The following is a 27,118-nucleotide window of genomic DNA, read 5'->3' on the forward strand; positions in this document are numbered from 1 at the left end:
AAAGAGAGCACTTTTAAAAAAAAAATTATTTTTTTAATTTATTTAAATTAGAAGCTGTTTACTTTACAATATTGTAGTGCTTTTTGCCATACATTGACATGAATCAGCCATGAGTGTACATGTGTCCCCCATCCTGAACCCCCCTTCCACCTACCTTCCCATCCCATCCCTCAGGGTCATCCCAGTGCACCAGCCCTGAGCACCCTGAAAAGGGAGCACTTTCGTCTGTGAGCTGTTTCACAAAGACTTCAGAGAGGGTCTCTAATCATGGTTCTGGAAATGAGGGCACATCATGGATTTCAGAAATCATGCTGCTGTCAAAATTTGGCTGGGAAAGTGTACAGTTATACCAGAGATTAGAGAGCTGCTGTCTTCCACCAGGAGCTGATTGGATTAGTTTAAAGCAGAAACTCTACACTGGGCAGGGGATTACAGAAAAAAAAGAAAGGGATTGCAAGTAATAATAATCTGATAATAAGGGCTAACATATATTTCGTGCTTGTTCTGTGCCAGCCCTGTGCCAACCCGTTTGATCCTCCCAGCAACCCTGTGAAGGTGTGCTGTCATCCTCCTGGGGTGACAGCTGGGAGACAGAGTCGCAGAGCTGTGCCTTGCCCAGGACTTGAACCCATGCATCTGGTCCACAGCCCATTTATAATCACTCTGTGCTGTTGACAGAGAAACCAAAATTATAAGCCAACCCCAGCTAAGCTGAAGCGAATAGCTGGAATAAACAGAGCTCCAGATGGCCGTGGCCTTGAGCTGAAACACAGGACCCGTCATGGTGCTTGCTGCTGCAGCACAGCAGTTGGGGGACATGGTTACCCCCAGATTCCATTAAGGCAGCTCTTGCTGGGGGAAAAAAAAAAAAGCAAAAAAGCACCGAAGGATCCGTACTAGAGATATTTCCAAACCAGAGCCCTGGACCCCAGACTGTTCTTGGTCAGAGAAAGGCTTCTTTGGATTCCCAGATATTGCAATAAACTAGCCAGGATCTCTGACCGGTCTCTGCTGAAAAATGGACAGGAAGCCAGGAAAGAGACCCAAAAAAGACTCCCCAAGTATCAGAAGCCTAATTTTTTTTCTCCTCCTCGTGCACAGTCCAGGAAAGCACCCCACCCCTGCCTCAAACAGCAGCCCCGAGCCCAGAGGTCTCGAAGCCCAGGGACTCCCCATCTTGGTCCCACCCAAGGCCTGACAAGGAAGGGCTTCTGGTGGAGGCTCGCCACACACTCCTGGTGAAGAGCCACCACCAGCTTAGAAGTAATTTATAAGGGCTTTGCTCACTCTGGTTGGTTATCTTCTTTGGCTCTCTGTTGGTCTTGCTGTGCTGTGCTTATTCGCTTGGTCGTGTCCAACTCTTTGCGACTCCATGGACTGTAGCCCCCAAAGCTCCTCTGTCCTTGAGGATTCTCTAGGCAAGGATACTGGAGTGGGTTGCCATGCTTTCTTCCAGGGGATCTTCCCAACCCAGGGATCGAACCCAGGTCTCCCTCACTGCAGGCAGATTCTTTACCGGCTGAGCCACCAAAGAGTTAAAATAGTAAGGTTTCATAAAATTGGTAAGCCAAGTGTCTAGAAGCCAAGCGTTTGAGTAACTTCTTCAGGAGTTATTTCTTTTTCTGAAGTTATTGAGGGTTAAAGCCAAGGTTGGGGTTGATGCCTGTGGCCCATCTGGGGCCTGGTGGCCTTGTACTGCAGCTTTGTGCTGGCTGCTGCAGTTTCCCCGTGACCACTGTGGAGACACGTCTAGACTCAGGAGGCGAGCTGCATTGAACCTGGTGGTCCTCCCTTCTCCCCAGGGACTCTGAGGCTGGGCTGCAGGTGTCCTCTGGAGCAGGATCCCTCCTGAGTCTTTTCTCTTTCCTTCTCCATCTTCTCTGCTATTAAAAAGAAAGAAAATTAATGTCAGCAGAGAAACTGAGAAGTGTAGCCATTCCAAATGCTTTTCTGAAAGGCTTCCATTGAAGAGGCATGTCTATTGCTGCTGGAAGGGCTCAGATTTCAGCTTTTGGAATTAATGACATGAGTTCTAAGTTCATTCGGAGCATTTATTGAACACCTACTGTGCACTCAGAGGGTCCAGGTAGAAGGAGTCAGAGGTAAGTAAGGCTGGGTAGTCCATGATGTCAAGGAGTTTGTAGTAGGTCATATCACACCCAGCTTAAGGAGTCTGATCAGTTCAGTTCAGTCGCTCAGTTGTGTCCAACTCTTTACAACCCCATAGACTGCAGCACGCCAGGCTTTCCTGTCCATCACCAACTCCCAGAGCTTGCTCAGACTCTTGTCCATTGAGTCAGTGATGCCATTCAACCATCTCATCCTCTGTCAACCCATTCTCCTCCTGCCTTCAACCTTTCCCAGCATCAGTGACTTTTCTAATGAGTTAGTTTTTCGCATCAGGTGACCAAAGAATTGGAACTTCAGCTTTAGCAACGGAGAAGGCAATGGCAAGCCACTCCAGTACTCTTGCCTAGAAAATCCCATGGATGGAGGAGCCTGGTAGGCTGCAGTCCGTGGGATCGCTAAGGGTCGGACACGACTGAGCGACTTCACTTTCACTTTTCACTTTCATACACTGGAGAAGGAAATGGCAACCCACTCCAGTGTTCTTGCTTGGAGAATCCCAGGGACGGGGGAGCCTGGTGGGCTTCCGTCTGTGGGGTCACACAGAGTCGGACACGACTGAAGTGACTCAGCAGCAGCAGCAGCAGTGAATATTCAGGACTGTTTTCTTTGAGGATTGACTGTTTTGATCTCCTTGCTGTCCAAGGGACTCTCGAAAATCTTCTCCAGCACCACAGTTCAAAAGCATCAGTTCTTAGGTGCTCAGCTTTCTTTATGGTCCAACTCTCACATCCATACATGACTACTGGAAAAACCATAGCTTTGACTGGATAGACCTATGTCGGCAAAGTGATGTCTTTGCTTTTTAATATACTGTTTAGGTTTATCATAGTTTTTCTTTCAAGGAGCAAGCATCTTTTAATTTCATGGCTACAGTCACTGTCTACAGTGATTTTGGAGTCCAAGAAAATAAAATCTGTCACTGTTTCCATTGTTTCCCCATCTATTTGCCATGAAGTGATGGGACTGGATGCCATGATCTTAATTTTTTGAATGTTGAATTTCAGGCCAGCTTTTTCACTCTCCTTTTTCACTTTCATCAAGAGGCTTTTCAGTTCCTCTTTGCTTTCTGCCATAAGGGTGGTGTCATCTGCATATCTGAGGTTATTGATATTTCTCCCAGCAGTCTTGATTCCAGCTTATGCTTCCTCCAGCCTGGCATTTCACATGATGTACTCTGCATGTAAGTTAAGTAAGCAGGGTGACAATATACAGCCTTGACGCACTCCTTTCCTGATTTGGAACCAGTCTCTTATCCCATGTCTGGTTCTAACTGTTGCTTCTTGACTTGCATACAGATTTCTCAGGAGGCAGGTAAGGTGGTCTGGTAGTCCCATCTCTTAAGAATTTTGCACAGTTTGTTGTGATCCACACGGTCAAAGACTTTAGCGTAGTCAGTGAAGCAGATGTGATGTTTTTCTGGAGCGCTCTTGAGTCAGATGACCACTTTCTAAAGCGATGACGTCTCTTATGTGACCGACTCTCTCAGTTTCTTCATCAGTAGAATCATAATAAAAATAATGGTGCGTCCATCTCTATGTCAAAGGATTGTTGAAAGATGGAAGCAGCTGATTATATGAACTCAGTGCTTAGAACCATACCGAGTGCATTACTAGAACTGGATCAGTGTTAGTTGTCATAATCATCGTCATCATTTTCATAGTGATAGCCAATGAGGAGTCAGCTCAGTGGAGGTGGTGCTGTCGTGTTGTCTTCCTGGGGGTAAAGTGTGTGGATGGATTAAAGGTGGCATCACAGGGGAGGAGGGTGACGCCAGGCCTGTGTCCTGGAGGCTGACTTGGAGTTTGCTAACAAATGTGTTAGGAAAACCTCTCTGGACCGAAGGACTCAGACACCACTTGCCTGTCGCCCTTTGAATCCCCCAGTCATTGTCTGCATCACCTAAGAAGCTTGTGACTTCTCTGGACGGAAGAGCTGCCTGTCTGGAACACCTGGGATTTTCCAAACGTCATCTGGTTCACCCTTCCTGGGTTTGTGATGCCCGGGACAGAGCAGTACGTAGAAACCCTGAGAGCCTCTTGAATGATGCTGCCTTTGTTTTCCGTGCTTCGGTAATTCCTTACGAGGAAAGATTTGTCACATCTCAAGGAAGAAAAAAATAAGTTTGAGAGTCCACGGGTGGCCTATTATTTTACATCCCCGGGACAAATTGTCATGTCAGCACTTGCCATAAAAGCAGTCCTACCCGGTGTCATGTGACAGCAGCTGGGCCCTCATCAGGAGATAATTATATCTCCTTGGGCACATGGTGGTTTCAGAGGGCACATTGTTGTGGCTGGAATTTTCGATGGTTTTCAAATTTGAATAAGCTCTGTCTTAACGAGTCAGAGCCTTGTGCAATATTTTCAAACCTCAGGAAACATCTTTCTCGTTAGTTGTGCAATCTGATCTCGAGAAGAAGACAGTAGGCCTGTCTGCCTGATGAATTTTTTTCCCTCCGAGTTTGGCAAGATCTGCAGTAGAGTTCCCTTGCACACAGTCTCAGGCGAGAGTTTACTTGATCATCCAACAGTTGAGTCATCTCACACCCCGTGACTAGGAGAGCCCTCTCTTTGTTGCCAGTATTCCAAGTGGTCGTCACCACTTGGTGAGGGTGGATGGACACAGAGGGTTCTGCCAGCTGGGGTTGCCCAGGCCGATGGCTGCCAACCGGATACAGAGGAGCAAAGGCTCAGCATTCGGCAGTCACAGGTGCTTCTCTCTGGCAGAGACTGAGCTCACCTGGGGGAGAGGGGAGAAGGGTCAGTATTCTCCTGGACAGCCAGGTGCTGGGCAGCAGCACTGGACGGAACCATGGCCAGGAGAGCTCCCTCTGCTGGGAGCTTCCTGGGAGCCAGGTGCTTCCTGGGAGCTGGGTGCTGTGCTCTTGGTGTCACGGGCCCACCTCGTGCATCCCTCATCGCCACCCAGGGAGAGAGCAGTGTTATCTCATTGTCCAACTGTGGAGGAGATGAGGCTCTGAGAAGTGAGTGGTAACTCTCAAGGGCTACTCAGGAGAGGGAGGTGGAGCCAGAATTTGAACCCAAGTCTGCTTCATTTCCCAACTCTTCTTGAGACATCTTTGACTCAAGCGTTACTTAGAAGCATGTTATTTAATCTCCAGACCCTTGGGGATTTGCCAGCTCGCCTTCTGTTATTGATTTCTGGTTTAGTTCCTCTGTGGTCTAAGAACATACTCTGCGTGATTTCTGTTCTTTTAAATTGGTTAGGATGTGTTCTCTGGTCCAGAACGTGGTGTCTTTTGGTGAATGGCCCATGTGAACAGCAGAATTTTCCGGTGTTGTTGGATGGAGTGTTTTGTAAACATCATTGAGATCTAGTGGATTGATAATGCTGTTTGGGTCAGCTGCATCCTTACTGATTTTCTGCCTGCTGGGTCTATTGGTTCCTGAAAGATAGGTGTTGCTGTCTCCAGGGTCTATTCTGAGCTCAGAACTGCTGTCTCCTTGTGCTGTCTCCTCCATCCTCTGACAAGTGCAACTGTGTGCGCACACCTTCCATGACCCATCTCCAACCACAGTGACTCTCCACCTTCGTGTCTTCTGGGATCCTGTGGACAAAGACTCCTCCTTCCCTGCAGAGACGCTGTTGACTGGTCAGAACCACCAATTGGCTTGTGGACAGAATCCCAGAGCTCAAAATCTGAGTGTGGAAGTTTCTCGAAGGTCCCATAGCCCGACCCTTCACTTTAGAGACAGGCACCCAAGGGGAACATGACTCTCACAAGCTGCTTAGCTCACTGGGGCAGGAGGGTTGGTGGTCTGGTGTGGGTTCTACACCGGAGCTCTTCGCTCCTCAGCTGTCCCTTCCCGCTAGAGCAGGGGGCTGTTTGGGAGAGGCTGGGGTCCATGCACACCATTTGGATGAGGCAGGGAGACAGTGGCCACTTTCATTGAATCTCTCATTACAAAATGATGCTAAAGAAAGCTTCCTCCACCCCCGCCTAAAATAATCTGCTTGGATTGGAAGATGATCAAAAGGCTATCCATATAATGACTGACTTCTCCTCTCAAGAGTTCTAAGCGCCTATTAATGCCCTTGAACCATAATTACAGTCCTCCTACTAAAAAGAAAAAAGTCAGTATAAATATCATAGTGGACAAGCCAGATAAGTCAGGGCTGAGATGCTTCAATATCTCTTACGCTGTGGTTTGATTTTCTTTGGGACGAATATACCAAGATTTTCCTCTCTTAGCATAAAGGCTCTTTTTAATTTCTCTTCACCATGCTTCTTAGACATCATGGGAAATGCTTTGATGACGTATTACACTATACCAGTTTTTGAAAATTATACTTTAATCACATCAAAAAAAAAAAAAGAATAAAAAAGATCTAGGATTCCACCGTTATTCCAGCAGCTTCATCATTTCTGTCCCGAGCGTTGTCACCATTTGCTTAGCTAGTCCTTTTTATGTTCTTTTGGGCCGTGTTTTCCCCAAACCAAACATTTTTGTGTTTATGGCTTTCGGTATCTGGTTATCCTTTGGGGATAGATACTAAAAAGCACAGTGACTGGATGAAAGGGTGACCGTTTTTGTAGCTCATAGTGTACATTGTCAAATATTTTCCAGGGGATTGTACCCATATTCGTTGCCATTGGCTATAGAATTAACAGTCTCCTAAGTCGCTGAAAGCTGCGGCAACCAGAAAGAAACTGTCACCAAAGAAATCCATCAGGATAAATGGAATACGATGGTACTAAACCACTCTGCTCCGTCAGTATTTACCTGGTCTGTCTTTACATGACTTTTATTCCCAGGTCGACTGCTTTTAGGAGATAAATAACGTTTGGGGTAGAATGAGAACTTTTAAAGTTTAATTTTACCTGCTGAACGTGAAAGAAAAGAAAGTGAAGTTGCTCAGTTGTGTTCGACTCTTGGCGACCCCGTGGCCTGTAGCCCACCAGGTGCCTCCGTACATGGAATCTTCCAGGCAAGAGGACTGGAGTGGGTTGCCATTCCCTTTTCCAGGGGATCGTCCCGACCCAGGGATCGAACCTGGGTCTCCCACGTTGCAGGCAGACACTTTACCGTCTGAGCCGCCAGGGCTGTCTGACCTAATGTGGATTGTGTGGTCCAACATTTGTGTTTTCCCTGCGGGGCCAGGACCAGCAAGGGGCTGTGAAAGCCCAAGGTCACAAACCAGGCTGTGACAGAGGCTCTGAGTCCCTGGACGCCCAGCCCAGGGCTCTCTGCTCTCGGTCTCCCGGATGCCGTCTCAGTTCAGGATGCAGGAGGAGGCCAGACTGTGCTTGTTTGGAAAATTGAACAATATGTTTACTGGAATGTTTGGTTACACATAGACCGAAATACAACAGGAGCCGCATATATAAAATACAATTTTCCAGTAGCCACAATAAAGAAGTAAAAAGAAACTGACTTTTCCCCTTTTTTTATGCGGTTCTACTGAGATATTATTCACCTACCATAAAATTCACCCCTTTGAAGCAGACAGATCAGTGTATTTACAGAGTAGTGCCAACTGTCATCACTGTGTAATTCTAGAATACTTTCATCACTCCGAAAAGCAACCCAGTACCCGTTAGCAGTCACGCCATACTTCCCAGAATTCTGCGCACGGGATCATGAATCTGCTTTCTGTCTCTGTGGATTTCTGTGTTCTGGACGTTTCATATAAATGGAGTCACACATTTGTGGTCCTTTGTAACTGCCTTCTTTCACTGACTGTAATATTTTCAAGTATTTTCAAGGTTCATCCACATCGTGGGTGTCCGTGCTTCATCCTGTTTTATGACCAAATAATATTCTTTTGTGAATATAGGAAGGCCAGACTTTTATTTTATCCCCTCTTCTTGATTAGGGTTTCCCTAATCCCAGCCCCAAACGTCACTTTGAAAGTCTAGACAGCTGAGGCGGCCCAGAAGAAGCTGGAACACAGGCTGCAGGAAACCAAGATGGAAAATAAGAATATTCTATAAGGATGGGAATTACGTACTGAAAGGGAAAGATCAGGAAATGTACTTTTCAGATATATTAGATTGTATAATTTTTTCGGGAGCTGGAAAGGAGGTTGGAAATGGTTTAGTCAGCCCCCTCATCTTACTGATGAGGTAATTGAGGCCCAGAGAAGGGAAGTGGCTCGTCTTGGGTCTTAAGGCCCACTTTTTACGGCTCACTTGAGCCAAAGATTTCTTCTGAGTTTTGTCTCAGTTTTAGGAGTTCCCCTCCTATTAACCAGAGGACGGTTTACTGTTTAGTTGCTAAGTCTGTCCAACTCTTCGCGATCCCCTTTGTTGCCCGCCAGGCTGCTCTGTCCATGGGATTTCCCAGGCAAGAATACTAGAGTGGGTTGCCATGCCCTCCTCCAGAGGATCTTCCCGATCCAGGCATTGAACTTGCATCTCCTGCTTGGCAGATGGATTCTTTACCACAGAGTCACCTGGGAAGCTCGAGGATAGTGCCTATCAGCAAATGGGCAGGTACTTCTCTGGATGGTCCCTACCCAGATGGAGAGTCGTGGTTCACCATCACATCCTTTCCCCCATGCTTTCCCATCTTCTAACCCCAAGCCCCAGGCCCGCCCTTCTCCGCCAGGGCCTGCCGGAGTATGGCTGCTGACAGCTCAGGAGCGTGTCCCAGGCCCTTCACTGGCAGACTGGTCACCTCCCAGCCCGCTGCTGGAGGCTTTGGAAGCCTGAACTGCCTTGGCCACTTCAGACATAACAAGCAGGAGGAGCTGGAGCAGGAAGAGAACCAGGCCGAGAAATCTGGGAAGGTCAAGACCGGAGCCAGATGCTTATCAGGAGGAGAGTTAATGGTGTTTTTGTGAGCTGAGCAGTCAGCCGTTTCCCCAAAGATAATAATAGACACATCATGCTGGGTGTTCAGGAGACTTCTGAAAAAAGAAATTGTGCAGTGGAATGGATTGGAAACTCTTTTTTTTCTAATACGTCAAACAGGTCAGAAAAAAAAGAAAAACTATGAAAGGCAACAATACCCAGCAAACCCAAGCATTCAGCATGGGTATGCAAGCGAGGACTTTTTTCTTTTTCGCCAGTGAGACTGAAAAGCGATTATCAATGACAGGCACCTTTAAACATAGACACATTGTTCTAGAAAAGGCCTTTTACCTTTTACCAGTAAAGTTGAAACTGCAGAGAACCAGGCCTTGCTTATGGCTGACTGGCCAGCTGGCCGGGTGCCCCCTGAAAGCCGTTCCTCCTCCTCGGGGGAGGCAGTCTTAGACTTGTTTGGGTTGTCTCTCTCCTTCACTTCACCTGCCCGAGTCTTTTCCAGCATCATCGGTGGCAGCCTCAGCCCGGCCCCTGCAGACAGGCACTCTCTCAGGGCACATGGAGGTGGGGAACGGGTTTGCAGTCTGAGGTCTGGCGTCAGGCGAGCTTTTCCCACTCTGAGCCGTCTGGGAGACTGTGCCGGAAAGCCAGGAGCTGCCAGGCCTTGAAAGTGCCAGTGCGGGCTGGAAATCGAGGCCAGGCTCCCCGGCTCCGCCCCGTCTTCCTGCTTTACTCAGTAGGAGCTGAAAAATGGGTCACACGTAACTCTCCTCCATTTTGCTTTTTTACTTCTCTGCAAAAGAGAGAGTGTAGTGGTCTGCCATCCAACTGTGAATCTTTAAAAAAAAAGAACAGTTGCTACCTGTAAATATTCAGTTTCTTTTCACAAGAATGTGGCTGAGGGCCTTTGGCCCTGGGACCCTCAATTCCAAAGCTGTGTCTTTTCTGTTGTGTGCTTCCTGACGTTTGCAGACAGTGGCCTTGATGATGTACAGATTTTAGACCTCAGTCGGCCGCCTCGGCCTCAGTCAAGTGATGCTTCTCTGTCCCTCCTGTGTGTTTTCCCTGGAGGGCTCAGAGAAACCTAGCTGCACAGGCCCTCTGCCCTGGAATTTGCAGTCACAGCGCTGATTAGAATGGGGGTCTGATTTCCTGGAATGTGCAAGGTCTCGCTTCTGTCTCTGCTGCCTCCATGCTCCAGAGCAGCGCGGGGCCAGACCCCGCGTTGGAGCCGTGGCTGACACATGTCCTTGGAATCTAATGGAGCGGGGCAGACAGAATGCAGTCGCTCAAACTGAAAACATGGAGAAAATGAGCCTGGCAGGGCATCTTTGCCACCTTCGCTGAGTGATGCTTTTTTCTTCTCCTCCAGGCAAGTGCTCTGGCAAAAAGGAGGCCCCATCCCCTTTGCAGACTTCCCAGGTAGCTCAGCAGTAAAGAATATACCTGCCAATGCTGGAGACATGGGTTTGACCCCTGGTCCAGGAGGACCCCCTGGAGAAGGAAATAGCAACCCACTCCAGTGTTCTTGCCTGGGACATCCCATGGATGGAGGAGTCTGGTGGGGGCTAGAGGCCATGGGGTCGCAAAGAGATACGACTCAGCAACTAAACAACAATCCCCTTTTCACATCCTGGGTCATTATCCATTAGGAACCTGTTTAAGTCAGTGTCTCTCCTGACCCTCAGGGGAAGGTGGTCCAAGGTCAGCGGAAGAGGAGGAGGTGTCCTGAGCTCCTCTGGTGCCTTGGCTCCTTTAACTGCCGCCTTCCTGCTGTTCCTTCTCCCCCTCAGCTGGCCAGCCCTTCTCCTCCTGTGCCCCTCAGGGTAACGCTCAATCCATCGTGCACCCTCACAAAGAGAGCTTTGCTCAGTGAGAAAAGCATCCTTGTGCCTCCCCGGGATGTGGACCAGCCGCTCTCCCAGCTGTGCGGTGTCAGGTTACTTAATCGCCTGCCTCCCGGTCTGACTCCAAGCGCCTACACACCGGGCACAGGTGTCCAGCTGGGGCCCTGGGTGCCCGTGCTCCCCCAGAGGTGTGGAGGCCCGCCACCCAAAGTCCTGATGTGGGGGTTGGCATGGCAGGGCTCACCGTTCACAGTAAAGCTCAGTCTTCCAGCTTCTGTCTTTCCATGGTGCCGGTGGCTGGCCTTGGCCTGCAGCCCTCTCCTTCTCTTGGGTCTGTTCTGGCCCCATCAGGAGCTGGGGGGTCTTTGGCTCAGGGCAGTATGATGCCCAGCATCCCTGTACCCCAACCCTCCCCAGCCTTGCCAGGCTCCACTTGGCCTCGTAGTAAAGGTACTGAGCAGTGAGTGGAACCGGATGGGTGAGAATGGGCCCATGCGGATGGTGTGCGAGTAATAAATTTCCTCCTGGGGATTGAGGGGTCCTCTCTGCACTTGGGCCTGGATTTATATACAAAGCAAGTAGCCTCTTCGTAGTTACTTTTAATCTCGCCCTGCTAGGGACAAAGAAATGTTCACACGTGACCCTGGGACCCTCTATAGAGGAAGAAGGAGACAGCCTCGGGCGTATACCCCCTGGCAATGCATCCTGAGGGATCACTCGTTTCTAGGTCTGAATCTAGGCTGATTCTTGGAAGATGGGGCTCCAGAGACTGGACCTCCTATGGGGAGCACCCTCTTGGGGTGCTTTGACTGTGGGAGGGTGGCTGATGACAGGTGAGAAGTGCATCCCAGACCCCTTACTCAACTGAGCCATTCCCAAGGCTATTTAAGCTTTCCCTGATACCTACGGCAAGCCTGCTGTGCTTGCTCCTTTATTTACCGTTTCTGAGCCTATGGGAGACTGGCTGGCTGTGTCTGTTGGTGGCCAAGAGAAATTTCCCAAGGCTTTGGGGCAGAGAGCAGTGGTGGGTCCAAGCTGGCATCTCAGGGGTAATTACTCCTCCTGGTCCTTCCAATGAAAATGGAAAGGTTTTCCACTGGCTTTCATTTCCAACCTCTGTACAATGCATTTGTACCCTTGCCTTAATAAGAACTTTGATCACTTATGCCCAGGTACTCTGAAGGAAGAGAGGGCTGGACCCGAATGCCCGGGGACTGGGTCAAGTGCAGGAGAGCCAGCCATGCAGGACAGTGGCTACCCTGACTGGTCTACCCAGCCCCTTGGCGAGTAGACCCTGGGCGAATCCAGCCATCATTTTGTCTGAGTTCCTTTCTTCCTCTTTGTCCTTTCCGCTTTGTTGGTGTTCACTTACTGAGTCGTGTCTGACTCTTTGTGACCCCAGGGACTGCAGCACGCCAGGCTGCCCTGTCCTTCACTATCCCTGCCAAACTCATGTCCATCGAGTCAGTGATGCCATCCAACCATCTCATTCTCTGTCATCCCCGTCTCCTCCCACCCTCAATCCCTCCTAGCATCAGACTCTTTTCCAGTTAGTCAACTCGTTGCATGAGGTGGCCAAAGTATTGGAGTTTCAGCTTCAGCATCAGTCCTTCCAATGAACACCCAGGATTGATCTCCTTTAGAATGGACTGGTTGGACCTCCTTGCAGTCCAAGGGACTGTAGTCTTTAAAGCATGACTGTCTTTGTGTGTGTGTGTGCTTGTGATCAGTCATGTCTGACTCTTTGTGATCCCATGGACTGTAGCCCACCAGGCTCCTCTGTCCATGGGATTTTTCAGGCAAGAACATTAGAGTGGGTTACTGTTTCTTCCTCGAGAGGATCTTCCCGACTCAGGGATTGAACCGCATCTCCTGTGTCTCCTAGCATTATAGGCAGATTCTTTACCCACTGAGCCGTCAGGGAAGTCCATGACTGTGGGTTCAGTTCCTGGGTCTGGAAGATCCCCTGGAAGAGGAAATGGCAACCCACTCCAGTATTCTTGCCTGAAAAATCCCATGGACAGAGGAGCCTGGTGGGCTATGTTGATAGGGTCACAAAGAGTTGGACACGACTGAGCACGCACGAACCATCACGACTACGTTTGCTGGCATTTAAAGTTGAAGAAATTAGGTGGAAAATCACAAAGGAATTCTCCCCTTTCTCTGTGGAGCCAGGAGGGACCTTGGAAGCCCCCCAGTTGAGCCTCCATATTTTATAGTGGAGGAACCTTCGGCTTGAGGGGCTTGCCTGAGGTTGCGCGGTTTGCCTCACGGAGAGTGAACTGGGCCAGGCACCTTAGATCACGGGAGACAGACACCTGCCTTCCAGCACACGGGGTGCTTCATTGGCTCCTAGGCAGGCTGAGTCTGCCTAGGCTCAGCCAGATGAAGGCATCATCTCCGGCAGGTCCTGAGCAGTGGCATCATAGCAAAGCAGTGTCGTTGTTGTAGTCTTTGATTCAAGTTTTGGTAGATGTCCCTAGTTTCTGGAGCTTTCACAGGGTTGGGATGTCTTAGAGACCATCACTCCTGCCCATCTTAGTTTTCTGTTGCCAGTGATGAAGGACCACAAACAAAGCAGCTTCAGAACCACCCAAAGTCATCATCTCGAGTTACATGAAAAGGTCCCTAGGTACAGTCCCCTCTGCTCGTCACCGCCCTGGGCTGAAACTGAGACGTTGCCCAGGCTCAGGATTCTCTTCCAAGCCCACCGGTTGTGGACGAATTCACCTGTTAGTCTTTACAGTGAGATCCCCGTGTTGTTTCTACCTCTGGATCAGGGACCTACTGATGCTTCTCAGCTCTTCACAAGCACTTTGGGTTTTAAATCAGATGAGGTTGGAATGTAGGCAGGGTCTGCTTCATGGGTGTGCAATCTATTCAGAAGGACCCCCACTCCTGACTTAATACTCTGCTGACCATCTTGGAATTCTTGATAGTTTTGAAACAAGGGGTCCCCGCATTTTCCTTTTGCCCTGGGCTCTGCAAATTATCTAACTGGTCCTCAATGTGGGACAGGGCATTAAAATGCCAGTGATTTGACCAATCTGCTCCTGCAACTGATTTGAATTTTGAGAACACGCTGTTCCTGTTGAATAAAGAGGGATTTCTTTCTTTTCCCTCGAATACACTGCATTCTGTTTTCCAAATTAGCCCTACTTATCAACCCTGTGGAGAATTTGGAAAGCACGATTGTTCTTGCTGGAAATGAAGGTTGGCTTGTTAATCCTGAATCCTGGCTCTGAGTTCTCGGGCCTGGAAGTGAGAAGCTGGTTCCCACAACCGCAGGGGCCTCGGGGGGCTGGAGGCTGGGTGAAAGACCGCAGAGGCAGAGCAAAGAGCTCCAGCTAGGCAGCCAGACAGATGGGGTCGGGACCTCCCGCCTCTGCTGCTCGCCAGCTCTGAAACTTTGAGCATCGTGCTTAACTTCTGTGATCCTCCCTCTCCCCATCTCTGTAGATGGGGGATAACGGCGTCCTGCAGGCTTGCAGGAATAATTAGAACGGGTACTCAGTGCCTAGCTTTGCGCTTGACACATGCATAGATGCTCCGTAAATGTATAGTAGTATTCTTGTTGGTGCTATTTATTGCCAAGATTGAAAGCTGGGTGGGATTTGACTTGCTGTTGGGGAGGAGAATCTGTATGCTGGCCAGGAAGGAAAGTGTGTGTGCGAATGCAGGACATGGGGTGGAGCGTGGTGTTTTTGGAGGCTTGGTGAGAGGTTTGCACGTGTGGAGAGTATGCATTAAGGAATCTTGGAGATAGAGTTGGGGACTCATAGCCACGTGATGGAGGGAGTTTTGGATGAGATGGGGATGGCCGTGGGAGCCCTGAAGCAAGTTCATGCACCCCAAGTGGTAATTACTGAGGGGAGACATCGAAAACCGACCTGCCTGAATTAGACTGTACAGGTGGGATTCTTAGAAGTTTCAGAAGTGTGGAGGAAACTCTGGGAGGTGTGGAGATGCACCTGGGAGGCTGAGTGCAGGGCTGAGAGCTGGGAAGTGATAACCCAGCCTGTGGCCTCGAGACAGGGGTGGGTTCAGTGCTTTTTGTGCTTCTCATTCAGGAACGTTCTGGGGTTGGAGTCCAGCTTGGCCTTCCTGTCTCTCCCAGGAAACCATCTCTTTTGGAAATTTTAAAAAATTGTTATTTTTAAAAAATTTTTATTCATTTTTATTTTATTATTTGGCCTCCTGGCATGTGGGGTCCCTAGTTCCCTGACCAGGGATCAAACTGGAACTCCCCTGCATTGGAAGCACAGAGTCTTAACCACTGGACTGCCAGGGAAGTCCCCTGGAAACCATTTCTGTCCTAGGGTAGATAACTAGACACAGAAGTGACTTCAAAGCACATAAATGTATTTATTAATTAAACCCAAAGAGAAATGATCCTCCTAGATTTACCTTCCTTGCAGCCATATCCCTGAGTGTCCACAGCACTCCAGCAGGACAGGGGATGACAGAGGGAAGGAGACAAGGTTTTAACCAACTGCAGTTTAAATATTTCACTTCTGCAGACTTTCCAGAAGCTTTTGACAACTGAATGCTTTACTAGGGTCCTCATGGGGCAAATGCAGGCTCTAGGCCAACACCTTGTCTACCTTCCCTATAAATCTACTTTGATTATTGTAGCTGTGCTGGGCTGCAGCATTATCCACTGGAGAGAGCCCAGGAGACCAGGCTGGGGTTCCCATAGTTTAGTGGTTTGTGGACACTGGGTGTCTTAGTAATTGCTCCCAAATCACTGCAGATGGTGACTGCAGCCACAAAATTAAAGGATGCCTGCTCCTTGGAAGAAAAGCTGTGACTGTGTATTAAAAAGCAGAGACATTACTTTGCCAGCAAAGGTCCACCTAGTCAAAGCTGTGGTTTTTCCAGTAGTCATGTATGAATGTGAGAATTGGACTATAAAGAAGGCTGAATGCTGAAGAATTGATGCTTTTGAGCTGTGGTGCTGGAGAAGACTCGAGAGTCCCTTGGACAGCAAGGAGATCCAACTAGTCAATCCTAAAGGAAATCAACCCTGAATATTCATTAGAAGGACTGATGCTGAAGCTGAAGCTACAGTACTTTGGCCATGTGATGCGAAGAGTCAACTCATTGGAAGAGGCCCTGATGCTGGGAAAGGTTGAAGGCGGGAAGAGAAGGGGTGACAGAGAATAAGATGGTTGGATGGCATCACTGATGTGATGGACGTGATGGACGTGAGTTTGAGCAAGCTCCGGGAGTTGGTGAAGGACAGGGAAGCCTGGGTGCTGCAGTCCATGGGGTCATAGAGAGTCGGACACGACCAAATGAGTGAACAACACCATTGGGCCAAAAGAAGGATCGCACAGTTCCAGTTATCAGATAATTAGGTCCCAACAACATAATAAGTTTTGTGTCCTTGTAACACAGTAGTCATTTGACCAAAAAAGGAAAAGAAAGAGGGACTTCCCTGGTGGTCCAGTGGCTGAGACTCTGCCCTTCTGGTGTAGAGAGCTTGGGTTTGATCCCTGCTCCAGGAACTAGATCCCACATGCTGCAACTAAGAGTTTGCATGCCGCAACTAAAGACACTGCAGGCTGCAACGAAGATCGACAACATCCCAAGTACTGCAACTAAGACCCTGCACAGCCAAATAAGAAAGAAAAATGACATTTTAATTTTATTAGTCACTAATGTATGAATGTGAGAGTTGGACTGTGAAGAAAGCTGATTGCCGAAGAATTGATGCTTTTGAACTGTGGTGTTGGAGAAGACTCTTGAGAGTCCCTTGTGCTGCAAGGAGATCCAACCAGTCCATTCTAAGGGAGATCGATCCTGGGTGTTCAGTGGAAGGACTGATGCTAAAGCTGAAACTCCAATACTTTGGCCATCTCATGCGACTAGTTGACTCACTGGAAAAGACTCTGATGCTGGGAAAGGTTGGGGGCAGGAGGAGAAGGGGACGACGGAGAATGAGATGGCTGGATGGCATCACCGACTCTGTGGACATGAGTTTGAGTGAACTCCGGGAGTTGGTGATGGACAGGGAGGCCTGGCGTGCTGTGATTCCTGGGGTCGCAGAGAGTTGGACACGACTGAGCGACTGAACTAACTAACTAAAACCACAATTACTTACAAAATTAATACAAGTGATCTATGTGCACTCACTGGGAGCCACACAGCCTCTCAAATCTTAGTTTCAGATTGGACAGTTCCACCCATTTCCACTTCAACATCGATTTTTGTATGGTACTTACTCTTAATCACAGAGGCCAGCACCACCCGACATCCAGATTCACAAACATGTGGAATCGCTAACAAAGTATAATGCAATCTGATTTTGAGATTGTGATCTGCCGAGAGCTCGTTCTCAAGGTGTCCAACAGTGCTTTCCCAGGAAACTTGAGATATCCTGGGAGTTTGCTGTGACACTCTGGGGTGGCTCTGCGCTGAGTTTGAGAATGAACACTTTAGGATTAGAAAGATTCCTTCCTTGCTTCACACCTTATCTTTACCTGACTGTTCTGCCTTAAAGATGAAAGAAGCACATGTTTTAATGTATTTAAAGCACATGTGCGGTGGTGTGCCAAATTTTTGGAGAGAAACACAGGTAGAAGTCTGTCCTTTGATTCATAGCCCCCTCACTGTGATTTTAATTTTCACTGCAGCCAGTTTTCTTCAGTGTGATAACGTATGTCAAATACTTAACTCATTGCCTGGCCTTTTTTCAGTAAACACTTTATGATGGAAGTGTCTGCTATTCTAATTTTTTTTTTTATAAAATTTTATTTATTTGGCTGGGCCAGGTCTTCGTTGTGGAACAGCGGAGCTTTAATCTTTGTTGAGGTTTGTGGGATCTAGTTCCCTGACCAGGGATCAAACCTGGGCCCCCAGCATTGAGATCATGGAGTCTTAGCCACTGGACCACCAGGGAAGTCCCTGTAATTCTAATTTTGATAATAATCATCGAAACTTATCAACAGTATGTGTGTGTTTCCCTCTCCTCCTATTAGGAGGTTGTTGAAAATAGTTAAGAAGTACTACTTATAAAACCCCAGAGATGAGGCTTCCAAGGAAGCAATGTTTGTGGAGTTTTGTGCATGACTCGTGGTTTATAAAGAGGAAAGATGAATCATTTATTATCTTTGGATGGGAATCTGTGTATTTAAAAACTCTTAGAACTATAGGAAATGGCTACTCTTAATGGGTCATTGGTTGTGTTAAAATCAGTAATGATAAATATTTACTAGGTAAGTGGAAAGCTCCGTCTTTGTAAAATGTCATGACTTATCATTCTGCTAATCCTAGTTATTAGAAATTTTTCTGTCTGAAATAAAATCACATAGTGTACATTTCAGTTCTCTCTTTTTGAGAATTATTTTGATATCCTGCATTCTTTGCTTTGCACGTAAATTTTAGAAATAACTTGTCAGTTTCTGCAAAATTTCCTGCTGGGGTTTTCATTGGGACTGTGTTGAGGTATGTGGGATCTAGTTCCCTGACAGGGATCAAACCTGGGCCATAGATCAATTTTGGGAAAATTGATAGCTTAATAAGAGGGAGTCTTCTGACACAATATGATGTCTCTGTCCTTTTATTTATGTTTTCTTTATTTCAGCAGTGCTTTGCAGCTTTCGGTGTACAGGTCTTGCACGTATTTTATTAAACATTTTCCTAAGTATTTAATGGGCTTCCCAGGTGGTGCTAGTGGTAAAGAACCTGCCTGCCAGTGCAGGAGATGCAAGAGACATGAGTTCGATTCCTAGTCAGAGTCATCCCCCAGAGAAGGAAATGGCAACCTGCTCCAGGAGTCTTGCCTGGAAAACTCCATGGATGGAGGAGCCTGGTGGGCTACAGTCCATGGGGGTCTCAAAGAGTTGGACATGATTGAGTGACTAAGCACAGCCCCAAGTATTTAATATTTTTGGTGGTGTTATAATTGATATTTTTAAAAATTTCAGTTTCCAGTTGTTTACTGATAATGCATAGAAATACAATTGATTGTACATATTGACGTGTTACCCTGTGATGTTGATAAACTCACTTATTCTAGGTAGTATATTTATAGATTCTTTTTTTTGTAGACCCTTAATGTCATCTGCAAATAAAGACAGTCTTGTGTTCTCCTTTCCAATCTCTATGCCTTTACGTTTCTTTTTCTAATTAATTATTCTAAGACTTTAATAAAATATTGATTAGAAGTGGTAAGAATAGATGTCCTTGCCTTGTTCTCATTTTTAGCTGTGTGTGCTATGCTCAGTCACCCAGTTGTGGCCCATTTTTTGCAACTCCATGGACGGTAACCTGCCAGGCTCCTTTGTCCATGGAATTTTCCAGGCAAGCACATTGGAGCAGGTTGCCATTTCCTTCTCCAGGGGATCTTCTAGACCCAGAGATAGAACCTGTGTCTCTTGCATAGCGTTTTTCACCATTAAGTATGATGTTAGTTTTAGGGATTTTTGTTTTGATCCCTTTTGTCAAATGGAGGAAAGTCTCTTTCATTTTTAGTTTGCTAAGGTTGGTTTTATTTTTTTAATCATGAATGGATGTTCAATTTTGTAGAGTCTTTTTTTTTTAATCTATTGAGATGATTGTTCAGGTTTTCTTTTTTAATGTGTTAATATATGGAATTGCAAAGAGTTGGGCACGACTGAGTGACCAAACTGAACTGAATAGTGAATTACATTGCTTGATTTTCAGATGTTACACCAACTGTATTTATCCTTTCCTAGGATAAACCTCACTTAATCATGATATGGTATCCTTTTTATTATATTGATAGATTCTGTTTGTTAAAAATTGTAAGGACATTTAGTCTAGGTTTCCCTCGTGGCTCAGATGGTAAAGAATACTCATAATGCAGGAGACCTGGGTTCAGTCCCTAAGTTGGGAAGATCCCCTGGAGAAGGGAATGGCAACCCACTCCAGTATTCTTGCCTGGAGAATCCTATGGACAGAGGAACCTGGTGGGCTACAGTCCATGGGGTTGCAAAATTAGGACATGACTGAGCAACTAATACTAGTCTATGTTCATACTGGATATTAGCCTATAATTTTCTTATAATATCTTTGGCTTTTATATTAGAGTAATGTTGAGTTCATAAAATAAGTTGGATAGTAGTTTCCGTTTTCTGTTTTTGGAGAAAGTTTGTGAAATGTTAGTATTGTTTTTTCCTTAAATGTTTGGTAGAATGCACCAATGAAGTTCTATGGGCCTGACATTTTCTTTGTGGAAAGGTTTTTAACTACTGATACAATTTTTTTTTTACTAGATATAGTATTGTTTAGGTTATCAGTATCTTCTTGAGTGAGTGTTGATAGATTATGGCTTTAAAAACATCTTTCCATTTTATCTGAGCTGTAGAATTTATGTGCATGATTTTGTTCATGATATTTCCTTATCATATTTTTAATGTCTGTAGGATCTGTAGTGATGCTCCCTTTTTGACTCCCTATGTTGGCCATTTTTTGTCTTTTATCTTTTTTACATTAATCAGGAATGTAGACAATACCTTACTTTCATGCTTCTGAGTTGTCAGTTTTCTATAAATGGCCGGCCATTACTGAATGCCAGCCGATTCTAGCTTTCTGTGATAAGGGAGCAGCTAGAAAGTCCAGGCCTCGACTCTGCTTGAGGTTTCCCAACCTCATTACCTTCTGCCATGTCAGTTCTGGCCTAATTAAACGAGGCCCTCACTTTGCAGAGGGAGTTATATTTGTCTTCGGGGCAGCTTGGTTGCTCCATGGGAATCTGAGAGTGCAGCTGGGCTTCGGTTCAGGCTAGGCTGTTCTGCTGAACCAGCTCTCATCTAGCTCTTGTGGCTATGGGGTGCTCTTACAAGCTGAGGAACGGAGGTACACATCAAAGCCAGAAAAACTGGCTTACCACACAGCTTTCCTCTGATCTCTGCCCCTGCACTGCTGGCCATGATGGCTCTGTTAGAAAGAGTCTCCAAAGGCATACACAAATTTGCTGAGGTGGGGAGAGTGGTTCTCTGGACATGTTCACCTCCCCCTTTACTTTTCTGCTGTGCCACAGAGATAATTGGTGCTCAAACCTGTCTGGAATTGGCTACTGAGCACCTCCAGCAGTTTTTTTTTTTATTTTTTTATTTTTAAGCTATGCCATAACTTGGCCAAGCACTTTATCATACACAGTAGCTCATAAAGTTAGTGTCAAAAACATGTGAAAGTAGGAGACTTCCTTGGCAGTCAAGTGGATAAGACTTCACTTCCCAATGCAGGGGGTGCCCGTCAGTCCCTGATTGGGGAGCTAAGATCTCACATGCCTTGGGGCCAAAAAAAAAAAAGCCCAAAACATAAAGCAGAAGTAATATTGTAACAAATTCAATAAAGACTTTTGAAAAATGGTCTACATCAAAAAAATCTTTAAAAAAAAATAACACACACACGGAAGTAGATGGGCTTTGCTGGTAGTTCAGTTCGTAAATAATCCTCCTGCAATGCAGGAGACCAGGGTTCAGGTCAGGAAGATCCCCTGGAGAAGGAAATGGCACTCCACTCCAGTATTCTTGCCTGAAAAATCCCATGGACAGAGGTCTCTGGTGGGCTGTACAGTCCATGAGGTCACAAGAGTCAGAGTGAAGACAACTTAGCGACTAAACCCCCAGATAAGACTTGGAGGAGTCTTCCGCCTAAGGTCAAACAGCCAGGAAGTCCTGGACCAGGTATCTCACTCTGATCCTTCTGAGACCAGAGCCAGTGCTGTGGCCCATCCTCCCCATGCTGAGTGGCTTGGATGCCCCAGCCCTCCGTCCGTCTCTGTCACTCGGAGAGTGGGTCATGGCAGAGCCAGGTCCATCTCTGGAATTCTTCACCCAAGCTGACCCCTCTTGGAGGAAGATGGTTGACTCGCAGTTGAAATCACAGCAGATGGGGCCAACCAGGGTTTCTAAAGACCATGAGGCAGCAGCAGCAGCTTCCTCTAGTTTGACGGACAACTTTAAAATGGAACCGGACTCTAACACTGAGTCAAGCTGCTCTTGGCGACCCTTTTATTCCTCATTTGAAAATTGTGTTTGGAGAAGGCAAACACTTCTTTGGTTTGACGTTTTGCCCATCTTTGGACTACTGGTTGATCCCGCTTCAGTTCAGTTGTTTGTCCTCTATTTATTTCTCCCATTGACACGGATCCACCAATGATATTAGAGGTAACTCGTTGCTTTTTCATCTAAGCTGCACAATGAAGGCTTGTCCCTTGGGCTTCTCAGTGTGGTCTGTGTTCCCACTGCCCCTCTGTTCTGTGTACTCATCTGCAGAATTAGGCAAGTCCTGTGCCCAATCTCAGATTCCACAATCTCTTTCTCTTGCTGTAGCATGTTGGAATGAGAGGGAGAGACAGGGATTAGATCATAGAGGGTTGGGGTGGGAACAGACTTCACAGCTCATTCTAGAGGTAATTGGCCCCATTTTACAGACAGGGAAATGGAGACCACCCAGTAGGCTGTGGCTGGAACCCGGGCCTTCTGGTGTCCAAGCTAGCTCTGGACAGGCTCTCTCCCACGTTGCTGTCCCAGGTGGATAGACCCTGGAGCCCCTTTCTCTAGTGTCTGTGAGAAAGCAACTGCTTCTCATTTTAGCTGGAAAAACCCATGCTCATTTTCATCCCTGATGTGGGCAGATTCTCCCAGGCCTTTGTGGGAAGTAGAAAGAGGAAGCAAGGCGATGATTTTTAGTGGCAGGGCTCTAGTAACTGTCCTTCTTGTGAGGTTCTCAGAATCTCCACACTTCCCTGGGGTGGCTGGTCTTGTTGGATTTAAGCCTCCTTTTGGCCTTTCCCGGGAGCAGGTCCAAGGAAGCCCAGAGGTACTTGTTCACAGCTGTCTCTGGGTAATGTTCGCCAGGTTCTGAGTTGGGGAGGAATGTTTCTATCCCCTTTATTTATTTCTCCCATTGGAGAACTTGGGGAGACACACTAGTTAAATCACCTCAACTACCTGGAATCCTGGGAGGACAGCAGAAACGTTTGGGGCTGGAAATGTTTTATTTTTGCTCGGTTTTTTTTGTGATTCATACACTCTGTGAAGGAAATTTAGTGTCTATGTAGAAGTCATTTATTGTCTGTGAGCCTCAGTTTCTCTAGAGGCTGTTGTTCAGCTGCTCAGTTGTGTCCGACTCTGTGACCCCACGGGCCACAGCACGCCAGGCTTCCCTGTCTTTCACCGTCTCCTGGAGCTTGCTCAAACTCATGTCCATTGAGTCAGTGATGCCATCCACCCATCTCATCCTCTGTCAAGCCCTTCTCCTCCTGCCTGCTATCTTTCCCAGCATCCAGATCTTTTCCAACAAGTCAGCTTTTTACATCAGGAGGCCAAAGTATTGGAGCTTCAACGTCAGCCCTTCCGATGTATATTCAGGGTTGATTTCCTATAGGATGGACTGCTTTGATCTCCTTGTAGTCTAAGAGATTGTCAAGAGTCTTCTCTAGCACCACAGTTCTAAAGCACATGGGAACAATATCCAATTTTCCTCTTCCACAGGAAGGGGATCATGCTACTGCTGCTGCTAAATCGCTTCAGTCGTGTCCGACTCTGTGTGACCCCATAGATGGCAGCCCCCCAGGCTCCCCCATCCCTGGAATTCTCCAGGCAAGAACACTGGAGTGGGTTGCCATTTCCTTCTCCAATGCATGAAAGTGAAAAGTGAAAGTGAAGTCGCTCAGTCGTGTCTGACTCTTAGTGACTCCATGGACTGCAGCCTACCAGGCTCCTCCGTCCATGGGATTTTCCAGGCAAGAGTACTGGAGTGGGATGCCATTGCCTTCTCCAAGGAGATCATGAGGGTAGGTTTTCTGATAGTATCATATGAAAGGGTCCTGAAAACCAAATAACAAAAATGATGCTACTGTAAATTTGCTGAGTTAGTTAATCTTGCCGAGTAGTTGCACACCTTTTTCTGTACCTTAGAAAAATCAAGCTGTGCAGAAAGGGAGTGGATTCCAGCCCTGAATTAAAGCAGTGCTGAGTCCAGGAGCTGGGACAGAGAGGGGCCCTCCCTTTGTTTTTTGATGGTCTCTCACTTCCAGGAAGGAAAGTTGGGAGAGGCAGACTAGTCCCCAAGATGTCCCTGTGCCCAGGGGTATAGAGCGGAGAACCGAGGTCCCTGGTGGGGTCACACAGCCACTGGGAATGCCTGTGGATATGCAGCTCCAAGAGCCATAGAGGACTTGAGAATGTCACAGGTTTCACAGCCTGGAGCAGTGGCTGTACCCCAGGCGCGGAGGCATCCTGTGGGTATGTACTGTGAGAGCGCATGTGTGTGGGTATATGTGAGCGTTAACTGGGTATACGTGCGAATGTAAGAGTGTGTGTGTATGAAGCTGTGTTTCTCTAAGAGTCAGATGGAGTTTGTATATATGTGTGTGCGTGAGTGTGTGTGGATGTCTTTATATACGTGTGTATGTGTGTGTATGTGTGTGTGCTCATGAGTATGAGTGTGTATATGTGTGTGTGAGCATGTATTCATGAATGTGTAAGTGTAGGTGTGGGCTTGTCTTGTGTGTGTGTGTATATGTGTGTTGGGGGTGGGGCTCACAGACCCTTTGTTCGTGAGGGACAGTTTTGCAGGCCAATGGTTTCCTTTTAAACTTCAGGCTTCTTGCGAACCCCACTGTGTGAATGGTGAGCGAGGCAGACCAGGGCCTCTCAGACCATCTGTGGTGAAGGATAAGGGTTCCTTTCCTTGTTATTTTCTACCCATCATGGATCAATACATTCATCAATTCAGTTCAGTCGCTCAGTCATGTCCGACTCTTTGTGACCCCATGAACACAGCACACCAGGCCTCCCTGTCCATCACCAACTCCCGGAGTTCACTCAAACTCATGTGCATCAAGTCGGTGATGCCATCCAGCCATCTCATCCTCTGTTGTCCCCTTCTCCTGCCCCCAATCCCTCCCAGCATCAGGGTCTTTTCCAGTGAGTCAGCTCTTCTCATGAGGTGGCCAAAGTATTGGAGTTTCAGCTTCAGCATCAGTCCTTCCAATGAACACCCAGGACTGATCTCCTTTAGGATGGACTGGTTGGATCTTCTTGCAGTCCAAGGGACTCTCAAGAGTCTTCTCCAGCACCACAGCTCAAAAGCATCAATTCTTTGGCGTTCAACTTTCTTCACAGTCCAACGCTCACATCCATACATGACCACGGGAAAAACCATAGCCCTGACTAGACGGACCTTTGTTGGCAAAGTAATATCTCTGCTTTTTAATATGCTGTCTAGGTTGGTCATAACTTTCCTTCCAAGGAGTAAGCATCTTTTAATTTCATGGCTGTGGTCACCATCTGCAGTGATTTTGGAGGCCAAAAAGTAAAGTCAGCCACTGTTTCCACTGTTTCCCCATCTATTTCCCATGAAGTGATGGGACCCGATGCCATGATCTTTGTTTTCTGAATGTTGAGCTTCAAGCCAACTTTTTCACTCTCCTCTTTCACTTTCATCAAGAGGCTTTTTAGTTCCTCTTCACTTTCTGCCATAAGGGTGGTGTCATCTGCATATCTGAGGTTATTGATATTTCTCCTGGCAATATCTTCATAGCATACGCTAAAAATGAACTACTACCAAGATGTAATAAGAAAAGACACAACCAGCCCCATTAAAAAATTTTTAGATTTCTCTTTCAATTTCTTTGTAGGTTTCTGGAAACTCCCGTGAGTCCCTTCCCCCCAGGCTGGGTGGCAGTGTGGCGGGCAGAGTGCTGGGTTTAGCCCTGAGCTAGATTCACGGCTAAGGCAGAGAGGAGGGGAAGGCAGGGGTGTGGGATTCTTGGCTTCAGACTGACTTGGAACTCCTCTGCTGTTGAAGCAGAGAGACTTGTATTCTGGGGTATGACCAGGTGGCACAGGTTTGGGGTCAGAGTAAGAGGTTCAGACTGCTTCTGCCACTCGGGTACCCACAGAATGGGGGCTTGGTACCCTGAGTCTCCAGTAGCTCATCTCTGAGTCAGGTACCATGGGAGGGTGCATTGGGCTGGTGGCAACTAACTTCTCGGAACCCTACGTGGGATCTGTGATAGCTTTGTTTGAAAGTGGCTTTGCAAATAGGGATTCCCTACTTATAGTGCATATGTTTACATAGAGAATTATGGTCATTGGATTTTTCCTTTTTTTTCCCCAATAGAATCAAGGCATCTTTTGGCCTGGGATGTCCTGGGGTGGGAGGAGTGGAGTGAATGATTAAGATGGAAAACTGATGTGGGGACAGACAGTGGGGAAGACACTATCTGTGCCTGCGCCTTAGTGCTTTTCCATAGTAGCCTCTTAAATCTCTAGCATCTGATGGGCATCTTATCAGAAACAACTTCAGCCTTCCCCTCGACAGCGGTGGTATGCTGAGAAGGGCTGCTCTGTGGTTCTTGGGGAGTCGGGGAAGGGACACTGGTGGATGGTGCCATGTCAAGGTGACCCTTGGGCCACCCGCTGTTTGGAATAATAAAGGAGGCCCAGGTATCTGCTGATGCCTCTGGTTCAACATTTTCGTGATGAAACAGTTGAGACCAAGGAAGCCAAGCAAAGAGGTCATCTTTGGTGGGTGTTGCTGTCTCATCTGGGGCTTCCCTGGTGGCTCAGCGGTAATGAATCCACCTGCATTTCGGGAGCTGTAAGAGACACGGGTTTGATCCCTGGGTTGGCAAGATCCCCTGAAGGAGGGCATGGCAACCCACTCCAGTTCTTGCCTGGAGAATCCCATGGACAGAGGAGACTGGTGGGCTATAGTCCACAGGATCACCAAGAGTCAGACAGGACTCAAGTGACTTAGCACACACGCACGTGCACCTTACTGGGAATTTCCTCAAGTGCTGGAAAGATCTCTGTCTCTGAGCCCAGGCCTGGGATCTTGTCTTCACCCTCCTTTTCTGGTTCTTCTGACGCACAGCACAGAGCACAGGATCTTTAAACGTCTTGTCTTTGTTTCTGTTCTTAGGTCAGGAAGATCCCAACAGTCTGCGCCATAAATACAACTTTATTGCCGATGTCGTGGAGAAGATAGCTCCTGCCGTGGTTCACATCGAGCTGTTTCGCAAGTAAAGAGCGCCTTCCTTTTTTCCCTCGGTCTCCGAAGCTCCCACCAAAACTGCTGCCACAAGCAAAACATCAGAGCTATTTCTGAGACACTTTAGAATGACACTGAATACAGTCCTACAAGAAGATAAGCTCTTCTTCCTTGGGATGTTTTCCTGTTTGCCTATTGAAATGTATATTCTTGACCCTTCTACATGTTTTAAGAGCCTCTGGTTCTGAAGAGATGCCCTAAGAATATTTTCTAAGTGGAATTTTGGGATGCGAATAAAAGCCAGTCTCACATTCTATTTTTTAAAGTTTAATAAAGCTATTGTGCAGAGTAACAATTGCTAGTAATAGGTGTCTGTTGCTATTATAGATGG

At 47.2% G+C, this 27,118-nt stretch overlaps 1 protein-coding gene across 1 annotated transcript in view; it reads left to right on the forward strand.

Moving 5' to 3' along the window:
• The window catches only part of HTRA1 (HtrA serine peptidase 1), a 59,177-nt gene that overhangs the window by 3,452 nt on the left and 28,607 nt on the right, over nt 1-27,118 (forward strand). The window contains exon 2 of the mRNA XM_055424475.2: nt 26,659-26,758. Coding sequence (XP_055280450.2) covers nt 26,659-26,758 — 100 coding nt within the window. The remainder of the gene's footprint in view (nt 1-26,658; nt 26,759-27,118) is intronic.

The sequence above is a fragment of the Moschus berezovskii genome, chromosome 12, assembly GCF_049115385.1.
Source record: "Moschus berezovskii isolate FMDL1 chromosome 12, NW_MosBer_1.0, whole genome shotgun sequence".
Taxonomy (NCBI): Eukaryota; Metazoa; Chordata; class Mammalia; order Artiodactyla; family Moschidae; genus Moschus; species Moschus berezovskii.